Source organism: Myotis myotis, unplaced genomic scaffold (assembly GCF_014108235.1).
Source record: "Myotis myotis isolate mMyoMyo1 unplaced genomic scaffold, mMyoMyo1.p scaffold_m19_p_12, whole genome shotgun sequence".
Lineage (NCBI taxonomy): Eukaryota > Metazoa > Chordata > Mammalia > Chiroptera > Vespertilionidae > Myotis > Myotis myotis.
The window spans coordinates 31,245,687-31,258,931 of NW_023416316.1; the positions used below are offsets into that span (position 1 = coordinate 31,245,687).

The 13,245-nt window shown below is 41.5% G+C and overlaps 1 protein-coding gene across 4 annotated transcripts in view; it reads right to left on the minus strand.

Moving 5' to 3' along the window:
- The window catches only part of NTRK2 (neurotrophic receptor tyrosine kinase 2), a 325,395-nt gene that overhangs the window by 135,851 nt on the left and 176,299 nt on the right, over positions 1-13,245 (minus strand). For 3 of the 4 annotated variants that reach the window (XM_036330677.1, XM_036330678.1, XM_036330679.1), the window contains 2 exons: positions 11,499-11,546; positions 4,359-4,547 (listed from right to left, as the gene is read on the minus strand). In XM_036330677.1, coding sequence (XP_036186570.1) covers positions 4,359-4,547; positions 11,499-11,546 — 237 coding nt within the window. The remainder of the gene's footprint in view (positions 1-4,358; positions 4,548-11,498; positions 11,547-13,245) is intronic. The other variant, XM_036330680.1, reaches the window with a different exon arrangement.

A 13,245-nucleotide genomic window follows, 5' to 3' on the forward strand; every position in this document is an offset into this window, starting at 1 on the left:
TTTTTTTATTTTTTTATTTCACCCTTACATTATTTTTTTTCAGCTCCCTTTGTATCCTGCCTAGCAAAAATTTTCTCAGCAGTCAAGGACAGGATAGCAGCACAGCTGCCCTTGAGTCAAGTTTGTAAATCCTACTGGGAAACCACTCCATGCTGTCAGATGATGTGGTTTTAGACACGTCTATACAGACTAGTTGAATTAAAGACCAACTCCAGACTTGATGTGCTGAGCTCCTCAGCTCCATCTTGCCATCCTGATTGATCGAGGAGATGGGTCTATAGTTAAAGTGGCATAGCACTTTGAGGGCTTAGTCATTAGAGCACACTGCTTTCTCTTTGGAAGGTAACTTCTTGCTTGGCTAGGGTATGGAAGCTAAGGAGTGACGTCAAGATGTTTTCTGGCCAGAATTTGCAGATAACCATAGAACTCTTCTCCTCCATCAGGCATGGATTTAGCCTCCTTTAGTTCCTGCAGTGACACAGGAGCCTCCAAATACCAAATTATTATCAGGCGGTCTTGGGGGAACCTCTGGGCCCTGCAATAAAGTAGACAGACTTGCTATTGGAAAGTGCTCAGGAGCAATTCAGCCCTGTTCAGATTGCTCTAAAATCCTGCAAACCATCTCTAGATTTGGTAAATGAAAGCCTGACATAGCTCCTGATAGTAAAAAGTACTTTGGGGGATATAATTTATTAACATTCTTCACTTAAATGATCTTACATATCATTTAAAGCAGACTGCTTTTGTTTGGGATTTGTTGTTGTTGTTCTTGTTCGTTTGTTTTTAATGCAAAATTATATAAGTATGGAGGCTGAGTAATTTTGGAAAAGTGACTTCTAAGCATCATCTGTAGAATAAAGTATTTGTATTAAATGATCATTAAGGTCTAACTCAGGGGTCACAGACAAGTGGTGGATTATGTGATCAAATCTGACTCAACCTGGTGTCATTTATTGTTCTCGCCCAGTGTTTTAAATTTGGGGAAATTCACAATAAAATATTTTAATAAGTGCCTGTTCTTGCTGGAAAAAATTGAGTATCAGGTCATGTTTAAGCATAGCCTTCACAGTACCATCTCATCTTTCTGATCTTGCCTGTTTCCATATTGACCTGCATAATCTTGTAGGTAATTAGAGTTTAGGACCCTAGCTCTAAGCTATTCTATTATAGTGCATTGTAATTATATGATGAAATCTTTAACCATTGGCCTCCCTAACAAGACTCTCTGAAGGCAAGGAACATGCCATTATCACCACTAAATCTGCAGTTCCTGGAACTGTAGGAGTATTATGGATAGTTAATATATATTTAATGGATTGAAATTCACCTTCTATATGAGATTCTTACAATTCAGTAAAATAAGATTGGAACCACTCTTTCTTTGTAAGATCACACATATATTTGAAAGCCAACATCGTTAAGTAGCAGGTAGATTCAGGAAAGAGAAGTAAATATGCTGGCTTATGGCCCAAGACACTAATAGGTCCAGAAGTTGGTGGTATATCATCCATATGACATTTTGCTTTACGCACTTGGGAAAAGTTCTTAACTTTATCTGAGATGATATTAAATTTGTTGCTCAGCAAACTTCTTGAAAGATCCCTTCTCTAATGGTTTTTTAGAGGTTAGGTATAAAAATGTTCCATGGGGGGGAAAAATGCTCCATGGGAACCACTTAATTGAAAGCTAATCTCCCAAAATTGTATGGGCCTAGAGCAACAGATCCCTCTGTATAGCAGATTTATGCATCTTATAATATTTTAATTTCTGGATGACTGCTATTAGGATGTTCAAAAATCAGGGTTTTTGGAAAAAGATTATTCTTGCTAAAATTGTCATCTAAATCTGTTTAAATTGGATAATATATTATTAAAAACATGTCTAACAAGTAAACTATTATGTAGGCAAGTGTAATAGGAATAGAGCCAATGAAGAAGGCTATGGGTCATCTTTACTTGTTACAAGTCTGTTAGTAATTAATATTTCAGTAATATATATCCATATCTGGTCAACATTTGGCCAACATCAAAAGTGTATCATGTCCCATGATATGAAGGAATAATTCAAGATATTGTTTCTGCTCTCGAGGAGCTTACAATCTAACATAAACAAGACAGAAACACATACATGAGAGTGGTTATATTCTTAACAAAATGCAACAGATACATTAAAGATAAAGGTAAAAAATATGGGGTAAAGAATGACTTTTTAAAAAGGGTGAAGATAAGGAGAGAAGTAATTTGCTTCTTCATTCCCATTTCTTTGAAAAATGATTCATAGAAGATGTATGATTTTAAGTGTTCTTCAAATCATGAAATAGTGTATGGCTTGAAGCCTAGAGGAAAAAACATTTCTGAGTGACTGGAAATACTGAGCTGAGTAAGGATGGCTGGGTGAAGGGTCCAGAAAGACTTTCCAAGGAATGGACTATCAAATTAAGAATCAATGGTCTGGATCCCTCTGGTAGAGGACAGAAGCTAAGGGGAGACCACAGGTCTCCTCAACTCTCTTCCAAATGCAGGTGGTGTACAATGACTAAACCACAAAACCAAGACTCCTCCAAAATAATAAAAATGTCTAGTTTAAAACCTTTGCAAAAATCTCCATAGACTCTAGGTTAAAGAAATGACCTTTGGAAACTTTATTGTGGATTTCTAGGGTAAGAAAGCACTTCTAGATAGAACCATAGACCCAGCAGCCATCTAATCCACTTTCTTCTATAGGATCTCATTCGTTTGTTTGTTTATTTCTTTGCTTGCTTATTTGTTAATTTTCTCTTATTGGACTTATTGAACTGATGCTAAATACTTTATTATTCAGCTTTATCTGCTTTATTTTTCCACTATCGACAAAGGAGAGCAAACTTTTGGAACAGGTTGATTTTAGTCAACCTCAATTATAATACAGCCTCAGGCTAAATGAAGTATGTTATACAGCCTGATATTGATGGTGACAGGAGTGTCAAAGTACTCTGTTCCTAGGGAGAACAATCAAAATGATGACAGATTCTCTCACCATAATACCCGGCTTTGCCTTATTCAACATTTGACTGCAATGCATGCAGGATGTTTCAAGGACCTATGGAGGATAATTATCTCAACAAAAAATGCACATTTTTAAGCAATACCTCCACACATCTTGTTCATACCATAATGACAATGTTAGAATTAGAAATACCTTGATTTCAATTAATAATTTTATTTCAAGAAGCTCAATATTCTTCACATCTGCAATTCTATTTATCTTGTCATATTACATATTCAACTGAAATCTATGGTGGGGTCCAATCTCACGTATTTACAAGCTTATAATTCTGTTCTTCTTAAAAATGAAACTTGAATCCACTGTTAAACATACCTTGGGATAAATTTGAGTAAATAGGAGGCAATAATAGGTGTTTCCTCATATGTGAACAGATCTGATACTCATTGTTAAGCCTCCTTATCCCATGATAGTCGTAGTGGAAAGTAAGTCCCCAAATACTAACCTTCTAAGAGTCCCACCTTACCTCTCAGGATAAAAGCATTTAAGGTGGGGTGAGAACATGCAAATAGAATATATCCATTATTCAGTGCCAGGGAACTCCTGGAACCTGGGTCACCTAATGTTCTACCTTTATATCCCCTTATTCATGTGTAAGGGAAGGTCTGGAGTTCCAATGGCATAAGACCCGTTTGTCCCTTGTGATTTTATTCTTTGTTGTCCTTAAGTCTGTGCTCCATTATTTTTTGTATTTGGGCAATGTCTCAAAAAATAGAGTAAGAGTCTTGGGGAAAAAAACTGTAAGCTTTCAATAGAGGCTATTAGGTTCATTTGGTTCTAAAAAATATGTCAGATTATTTAACATGTCTCTTTGCTATCATGACATCACAAGAAGCTTCATGCTGAGAACTAAGACTGAACAAATTATACAGAACTACCAGAATTGATACCACCTGTGTGCAACATAGCTCCTCATGATGACCTTATAATGTATATTTTAATGATTTTTAATAAACCAAATTTAAATCCTATCAATTGCCTGATATATGTTCATTCTAATGATACTTCTGGTTTCTTTCTCTTTTTCAAGATAAGTATGCCTTGATTCCAACTTCCTTTTGACAAATGGTTTTTGAAAATAGATCCCAAGAGAAGCCAGAAATTGCCCACAGTTCTAAGCCCAGCAGAAGACACGCCCTGTGAATTCCATAAGAAACAAACTAAAGAATCTATTCTGTGGTCCCAAAGCCCCAAGAAGACTCAGACATTTCACAGCCTTCCTCCCCCAAGTCATCCTTGTCAAGGATTCTGATAAACACGCTTATAGATACAGCTATGCAACAAATGGGCCAATAAGTATAAACAGATGTACTTACATGTGTCTGGCTTGAGCTGACTGTTGGTGATGCCAAAGTACTGGGGATTTTCAATAACAGGGATCTTCGTCATTCCAATAATGACAGCATCAGGGCCGCCCTCTGAAGATGATGGAGTATTACTCCCATTGGAGATGTGGTGGAGTGGGCTAGCAGAGTCATCATCATTGCTGATAACTGAAGCTGGGCCTGGAGTTGGAAAAAATACACATTCTCCTGTAATTTTTAATGTATTTGTTGAGTTGTAACTCACATACATAAAATTCACCCATTTAAAATGTACACTTCAGTGGGTTTTAAGATATTCAAAGAGTGTTGCAACTATCACTACAATCTAATTTTAGGACATTTTCATCATTCCAAATAGCTGTCATTCCCCATTCGCTCCACTTCCAGCCCCAGACATCCATAAACTTACTTTCTATCTCTATGAACTTACCTATTCTGAAAATTTCATGTAAATGAAATCATAATTTGTGATTTTTTAGGACAATTTTTTTTTTTACTTAGCATAATGTTTTTAAGGTCCATTCACTTATAGCATGTGTCATTATTATATTCCCTTTTTGTTGCCAAATAATATTTCATTGTATGGATATGTCACATTTTGTTGATTCATTCACCAATTGATAGACACTTAGAGTTGTTTTAACTTTGGGGCTGTTGTGAATAATGCTGCAATGAGCATTTATATACAAGATTTTGTGTAGACATACATTTTCATTTCTCTTGGGTGAACTCGCTGGGTCATATGGTAGCTCCCTGTTTAACTTTTTGAGGAACTGCCAAACAGTTTTCCAAAGTGGCTGCACTATTTTATATTCCCACCAGCAACATATGAGTGTTCAGATTCCTGGACTTCCTTCTTCTGTAATTTAATATGCAGCCTTCCTCTCTGTTCTCTGAACATCCATCTTTAGAACACTGGCTCATTGAAACTCCCAGCATCAATTTAAGATCCTGTTTCACAGTGTACTGAAATATATACAAGGAGCTCAAAGATCTGAGTTCCTTTCTCCACTCTTAGGACAAGTTACTTACTTTCTTTGTACCTCTGCAACCACTTACCTTTGTAACATGTGCAAAATGATGCCTGCTTGCTATTTTATAAAACCACTGATAGGAAAATGCACTATAAATTTAAATGTGTGTCATGAGTATGAACTGCTACTAGGTCTTACTAAATGAAGTTACAACTGGTGGACTAGAATTACATTGAACTGTCCTATTACTCTGTTCCTCTCTCTGTGTGTTCTGTCTGTAGCTGCGTCACTTTTGCCTATAAAATAATGGCTCACTCTCACAGCAATTTACCTGCTTTGCCTTTAGTCATAATATTATCTACACTAATAATAGACAAATATGTAAATTGACCGCACCTCCACAAATACCCCATAGCCAATCAGGAGGGAATATGCAAATTAGCAGGACAAGATGGTTGTGGCCACAGAGCCAGCCAGAGCAGGTGGGAGGTTTGGGTCACCCCCAGCGATGGAGGAAGCCAGGCTTCCTGCCTGCCCTGGCCGGCCGCTGAAGGAGGGGCCTGTGGGCGGTGGCCACAAAGCCGGCTTGAGCACGTGGGAGGCTTGGGTTGCCTGGGTTGGCCTCTGAGGGAGGGGCCTGCAAATGGCCCTCAGCCCCTCACCCAGGCTGGCTATGCCCCCATGGGCTGAGGGTCCCTGCTGGGGGACCTCACCCAGGCTGGCCATGACCCCGAGTGGGGACCCTCACCCCATGGGGGTGTGGCTGGCCTGAAAACTGCCCCAGCCCCTCCCCCAGGCCAGCTCCATCTCCAGTGGGGACCTCCACCCCAATGGGGGTGTGGCCAGCCTGCAAACCACCACAGGCCCCTCGCCCAGACTGACCAAACCCCCAAGGGAAGCCCCACCCTAATCCAGGACACCCTTCAGGGGAAACCAGCAGGCCCCCACCCATGTACCAGGCCTCTATCTATACTAATAAAAGGGTAATATGCTAATTAGACTGGGAGAACTTCCAGATGTTCTTCTTCTGGAGAAAGCCATGGTGGCAGGGCCGAGGTAGAGGGGGTTAGGGGCCAAGAGGGGAGGGCAGTTGTGGGTGATCAGGCCATTGGGGGGGGCCATTGGGGGTGATCAGGCTGGCAGGGGGCCAGTTGGGGTTATCAAGCTGGCGGGGGAGGGGCAGTTGGGGGCGAGTAGGCCAGCAGGCAGAGTGGTTAGGGGCAATCAGGCAGGCAGGCAGGTGAGCAGTTAGGAGCCAGCAGTCCCAGATTGCAAGAGGGATGTCTGACTGACGATCCCTGTGGGATCGGGCCTAAACCGGCAGTTGGACATCCCCCGAGGGGTCCCAGATTGGAGAGGGTGCTGGCCAGGCTGAGGAACACCCCCCCCCCCGCATGAATTTTGTGCACCAGGCCACTAGTTTATTTATAGTCATTCCATGGATGTCTTTATGCTAAAGTAATAACCATAGCATTTTTCATATGACACTTTAACTTTCTAGCCCAGAGTCTCACAATGTATATGTCCATAAATACAGTCTACTGTGTCTTATCTAAATCATTAATCCATTGACCATTAAACCCACAGTGTTTAGATTCAACCAAAAATAAATTCACAAAGACAAAGGTCTATATGAAAGCTTCAAAACAATTAAGATATCGGTGGCTCATGGTAGACACCCAAACATGAAAAGTAGACAAAGCCCCCTAGACATCTATCTATATATATAAAAGCCTAAGCAACTGGCCAACCGGCCGACTGGCCAGTAGCTATAAAGTGCACTGTCCACCAGGGGGAAGATGTTCAACGCAGAAGCGGAAACTACAGGCATGAAAACATGGAACAGACTGATGAATCTCAGAGAGAAGGGGGAAGGGGGGAGGGCAGAAAGAGATTAACCAAAGATTTTATATGCATACTAGAGGCCTAGTGGACGGATTCGTGTACCCCGTGGGATCCCTTAGCCTGGCCTGCAGGGATCAACCCAAAACCAGCTCTCCAGCATCCCGCGAGGGGTCCTGGAATGTGAGAGGGTGCAAGCCAGGTTGAGGGACCCCACTAGTGCACGAATCTGTGTACCAGGCCTCTAGTATATTTATGACATGTGTTTTTGCAGCGAACTAACTAGGTGCAGGGTCCCACGGGAAGCAACCACTGGCCAGGACTACTAGAATAAGCCAGGAGGAAGACAGGAAGAAAAGGATAGAAAGAAAGACAAAGGAAAGGCAGTCAAGACAAATGCATACTAAGGAAAGGAAAGTCTGAATCACTACTTTCATAGCAAGAGAATGTATATTCATCCAACCTCCAGGATGCATGTTTCAACATCTCCATCCATTCTTTACCTCTTCCCTCACACTTGACTATTGCAATGAGAAGCACCACAATTCTGAAAACAAAAGCTGTTGGGTCATACATTTTTAAATCCCCTCTGAAATATCATTGTAATCCATCTCCCAATTCAAGAACCATTTTCCCCTTCGTATGGGGATTATCACAGTATGTAGTGATAGCAATTGGACATTCCCCAGCTAGCTGAATCTTAAACAACTATGCAGGAGGCAGCCAACTGCTATTATAGGTAATTTTTTAAAGCATTCTCTCAAGGGGATGTTCATTTGAGATGCCTTTCATAATACACTCTGGCTTAATTCTGCAAACAAGTCCTCACACAGCCAATTTAGAAGCCACAGAACACTCAAAGAAAAGGCAATCTCCCCAGTTGCACTCCTCTTGTGCCTAGCTCACCAGCATTAGCAAAGTGCGGAAATTCTGCCAAGAATAAAGACAAGTTCTTTCTAACATCCTTAACCATCTCTGTTTCACTATTTGCTTTCTGGCAGACCTAGATCACCCAGAGCTTAAATCCAGAGATGGAAAATAGAAATGTGTTGTGCTAAGGTTTCTGCCTCGTGTCCCCGCTGGCTCCATCACTCTGTTCCTGGTGCAGCTGTCCCCTCTTTGGAATGACCCAAATAGTCTACTGCCTGAGCTCCCTGAGCAGGCAGGGTCACACATTTCTCAACAGATTCCGGGCTGCCCATTTACCCTCAGCAATACAGGAATTGTCATGTTCAGGTACTCCACATGCTGTCAGAAGGCCAGTGATATTTGCTTCTGGAGCCCCTGCAAGGAGTAGAAACATCTGATCCCAGTTGCCTTTGTCATTGATTCTTGTGGCCCAAGTCAGACTACCAACATTCCTATAGCATCTCATCATTTTGGAGGAGGTAGATACCTAGAAGACAATGTCGAGATGCCTCCAGGAATCTGAGCTCTGAATCATCTGCCATGGACACAGTGGGGCTCTAACTTAAAGAGCTCAACCCAGAGACTTGCTCTTTGTGTCCCTTCCTCCACCAAAGGGCACTGTTTCCTTCCCTGACCTGAGTAAAACACCAGACTCTGAAGTAACAAATTGAAAGAAAATGGGCTTTTTTTTTTTTTTTTTTTTTTTTTTGCAGGGTGATGATGATACTGGTGGATTTTTAAGCATATGGGGGGTATAAAAGACCAGAGGTGATTTTTCAAAAGCCTTTTCACTTTGCCAGGAGGTGGCTGTTGACAAATCTGACTGATACACAAACCTCAACCATTTATCAATTGGAATATTAATTCCAGTGCTGTGTTCTTCATTGTTGATGCTCCAAAGTCTGGAAGATTGATGCGGCTGGCAAGGCTGCAGGAATTCAGCCCATTTTTCTAGGAACATTTTGATCTAATAGAGCTCAGCAAAGTTGGGAAGGGGGGAAATGCTCTCAACAGGGACAATGAATGTCTATATAATTTGACAGGCGCCTGTCTGTGCATGTCACACGATGTGTCATTGTGTGTATCTGCACGTGGTTGGGGAGATACAATGAAAAGACAGACAGAAGAGTCAGGGGCACATCACAGTGTTATAAGAAATTCATATGAGGACTTGAAAAAATTTCTTATAAAATTAATAAAAAGTTTTAAGTTGCTGGGTGTGTGCAATTTGCTGAGTTTGGGTAGAGAGTTCTAATTACTGAGCTGACAAATATGACTTATGCCTGGAAACATTTTTAACCTATTTTTCTTTTAATATGTCTCCAGCTCAAAGAGCCATTTTTTCTTTTATCAGAGCTTCTGGGTAAGGTCTCTACATCTATGACTTTACAGGCCTCTCTGAGCCTAACTTAGACTTATTTTCTTGAGATAAGAATCCATGAAGGTCGTCTGGGGAAGGACCAACAATGCCTTCAGGGCAAGGGGAGAGATCACTGTTCTTGAGCAGCTGTATAAGCGTGTCTTGTGTTTGCTGTATTCTCATGCTTCAATCTTGGGCTTGATGATACTGAGGGACTGTCCTGTGTCATCCTCAAGTAGTAAGGAACTTGCCTCTGAGTGAGCCTTTCATATACAAACCAACTAATCTGTAATCTACACCCCAACCACATCCCTTTTCAAGTTATCATACTCCAGGCCATTATCCATGTGTCCCATTACCCCTGAGCCAGGTATCAGACAACCAGGGACAGCTCCTACACCCCAGAACCCACTGAAGCTCCTCAAACCTTCCAATCCTAAACCTGCTACCCCAGCCTCACCCAGTCCTTCCCGAGGAAACCACAATAAAGGCTCTTGTTTCTGTTTTCCCCTCACTCCTTCTGCCTCCTGATGGACTCAGGGGCTTCTCCCTGAGGTCCTCCTTCCACATGGTGTGCCCTCTTCTCTGGGGAACTGTGAATAATGAATTATCTTTGCATCAATGGCCGTCGTCTCCTGACCTATTGGCCTCACCATCCCTGAATAATAACAAAACCAACATTTTAAAGCAGCAGCGCCTCTGACAAACTGTAGCTGAAAGAACAATTCTGAAGAATTCTTTCTGCTTGTAGCCTAAAAGGGTGAAATCCTGTTATTGGAGCTTTTGAGGAACCAGCACCTCCCTGCAGGGTGAACTGGCCTGAAAAATGTTTAAGTGTTAGAGTGATTTGCTATTTAGTGGAGGGAAGGCCCCATCCCACAGCACTGTTGTGGGAGAGTTTATCACCCAACTCCTCCTGCTCCCCTTCCCCCCAACACACACACATACACAACACAAGCCATCAAACAGGCCACCTGCCATACTGCCCAGGATTCTCTCTGGTTTCTCAAAATGCCTATGATCAGTTGTATCTGAAGTGTGCTCTGGGGAGTTGCCGACAAATCCTGAGGTGGTTGAGTTTAATGTTCCAACTTGACCACATCTCCACTTTCCCTTTGCTGGTTGAGAACTCTTCCCTTGGAATTCATAGGGCTAGTTAAGGGCAGACTGATTGATATCAAGTTCAAAAAGGGAAATGAACAGGATTCCTCATATGGACAGGGAGGGCTCACAACTGGAAGGCTCCATGATACTGGTTTACTTTGCAATTTTGCCTATAGCCAACCTTGCAACCAAAATAAATATTAACCAACAGATGCCCAAGATGGCTAAATCCTGGAAAAGCATATGCAAAATGGAAGGAAGTCTGTCTTTTCATGCCTTCTTAGCAATTCCTCTTCATTGTCTCTGTACGCATAGAAAATACTAAACAAATTGGAGGTCCCGGGAGATCACACCTGATTTCAATCCTAGCGATGAGATACATTATCTGCACTCATTTGATAGCTATAAGCTCTGCTCTTCAATTGTCAACACAATTGCAAGGAATCGAATGCAATCAAGCACAAATCATAGTGTCTAGATGTTAGCCTTGTCTTGAATGAGAAATGGTCATAAACAAACAGCTGATTTACCAATGCAGAAATTTATTACATCGTGGCCAATGAGAGAAAGTTAAGGCCCACACTTTCCAGGCATGAATATTCAGCCAGCTCTGCTGGGCATGGAGCTGCAGTCCAGTTGTATTTTATTTCTTTAATCTTCTTAGAAATGCATCAACAGCCTAGAACTGGATGACAGTTGACACATCCCCGGAGGGTAAAAACAAGTCAACTTCAAGAACACAGAACCATTTACTGAAACTCAATGAGCAGCAGTAATGCCTTTTCTGGAAAAAAAAAAAATTCTAGGCCTCCTTCTTCAGCAAGTCAGAAACTGGGAACATGAAAAAATGAATCAAAGGCCAACAAGTATGAAGAGTCTCAACAGTTTCATCTGAATTAAACACAAGCTCATTATTTATCCAAAGAAGAAGTAACTACTTACCAACACCTTGTCTTGATTTTACATTCCCAAATCCAAACCATGAGAAATCTGAAAACCACAACAGAACATAAAATAAACGTCGAAAGAGAAGCGTAAACCAGAGGTGTTCAGCACTGTCCTTAGTGAAATAACTCCAACGCCCTCTCAAAGTTCCATTGAGGACCGAAGCTTCCTCTCAAACTCCCAACCCTCGGATTTTTGTGTAAAGATCTATTTCTCATCCTGAGAACATGGAAGTTCAAGTCAGATAAGGGACAGCAACCAATCTTCAAGAAAAAGAACCAAAACCCAGGGTTAAAAGTTCTGAGCAGTTTCCTCCCAAAGTATGGAGTGGAACAGAAGAGTGGCTGGGTGGAAATACACAACGCATCTGAGAAATGCACGAGAGTGCTGATCCTCAGCTGTGTGAGAAAATAAGAAGGGAAAGCAGATCTTCTCTGGAGCTAAGACAGCTAAGATGTCCCATAGGAGAACGGACACTTGGGCTGGATGGGGATTCAAGAGGAAAAAAAAGGGAATCGATTCTACAAGGATTCCATGACTGACTTGCTGTGTGACGGTGGGTAGCTCATGGCAGATCCATGCCTCTTACAATACAAGTTTCCACTGGTACGTGTAAGGAAAGGTCTGCCAAATGTTTGCAGGTCCTCCAGTGAATAAAACTACAGTGAAATGGCTGTTTACTTCCTGGGCTTGACTGTTCTCTTCTAGGTAATTTGCACTGGGTTCAAAGTGAATTCTGCACAGCGGGAAATCCTTGGATCAAAGCCAATAAAGGAATGGAGCCCAAGTAAGCAACGGTGTCACTCAGCTGTTTAGATCTGTGGTGACTTTTGATAAGGATTAGGATAAAGAACTATGTAGAAGAAGAGCCGACTTAGATGAGGCAATGTATGTAAAACTCTTTGCACACTCAAAAATGCCTTCCAAAGTTGTGTCATGATTACTATTTTTTTTCAAGTATATTTAGCCCTTCCTTCCCTGGTATTTCAGAACTTCAGCTCTTCAAACTCTAAGCCGGTTTTTACTTCTGATTGATATTCCTCTGAATGCTTTCTTCCAGGTTTTAGAAGACGGGATGAAAGGTCTGGCCTCCATCCAATGCCAAATAAAGACTCCTTTGCACAGAGGACAGTGGACCTCATTCACGGGGTCCTTGGTCTAGGGAGGCAGGGCTGAGCATGTGGATTTCTTAACTATGAAGAATCCCTATCGAATCAGGAATCAGGGTGCATTTTCCTCTATTTGTTTGATTTACATAATCTTCATTAAACCGTAGATTGAATTTTTAAGATTGCTTTTTTCACCTGAGCATTTTATCAAAATCATGTTTCTATCTTACAGAATACCCACTGAAGGACAATGGCACAGCGGTCCCCCACTGATTTATAGGCCAGATTATTTTCGATCATTAACTATGATAAACACAACTGCAAGGAACATCTTTACCCATTTTAGGTGTTCCCATCTCCATTTTCAAAAATCATTCCTTCAAGGTAAATCTTAGAAATGGAATTATTGGGTCAAAGGGGTAACTATTGTTGAGTTTCTCAACACATGTCATCAAATTGCTTTCCCGCCACATCTAGATCTTAGTGTTACCAATAATATATGAGAAGGTAAGAGTATATTTCCAATGGGAAAGCTAAGGGGGAACCATTTCCTACTTTTGTCCTTGCCATTGGCATGTGTCCACCTAACTGAACAGAGACCTGGCAAATACTCACCCCTGACCTGTACCACATGA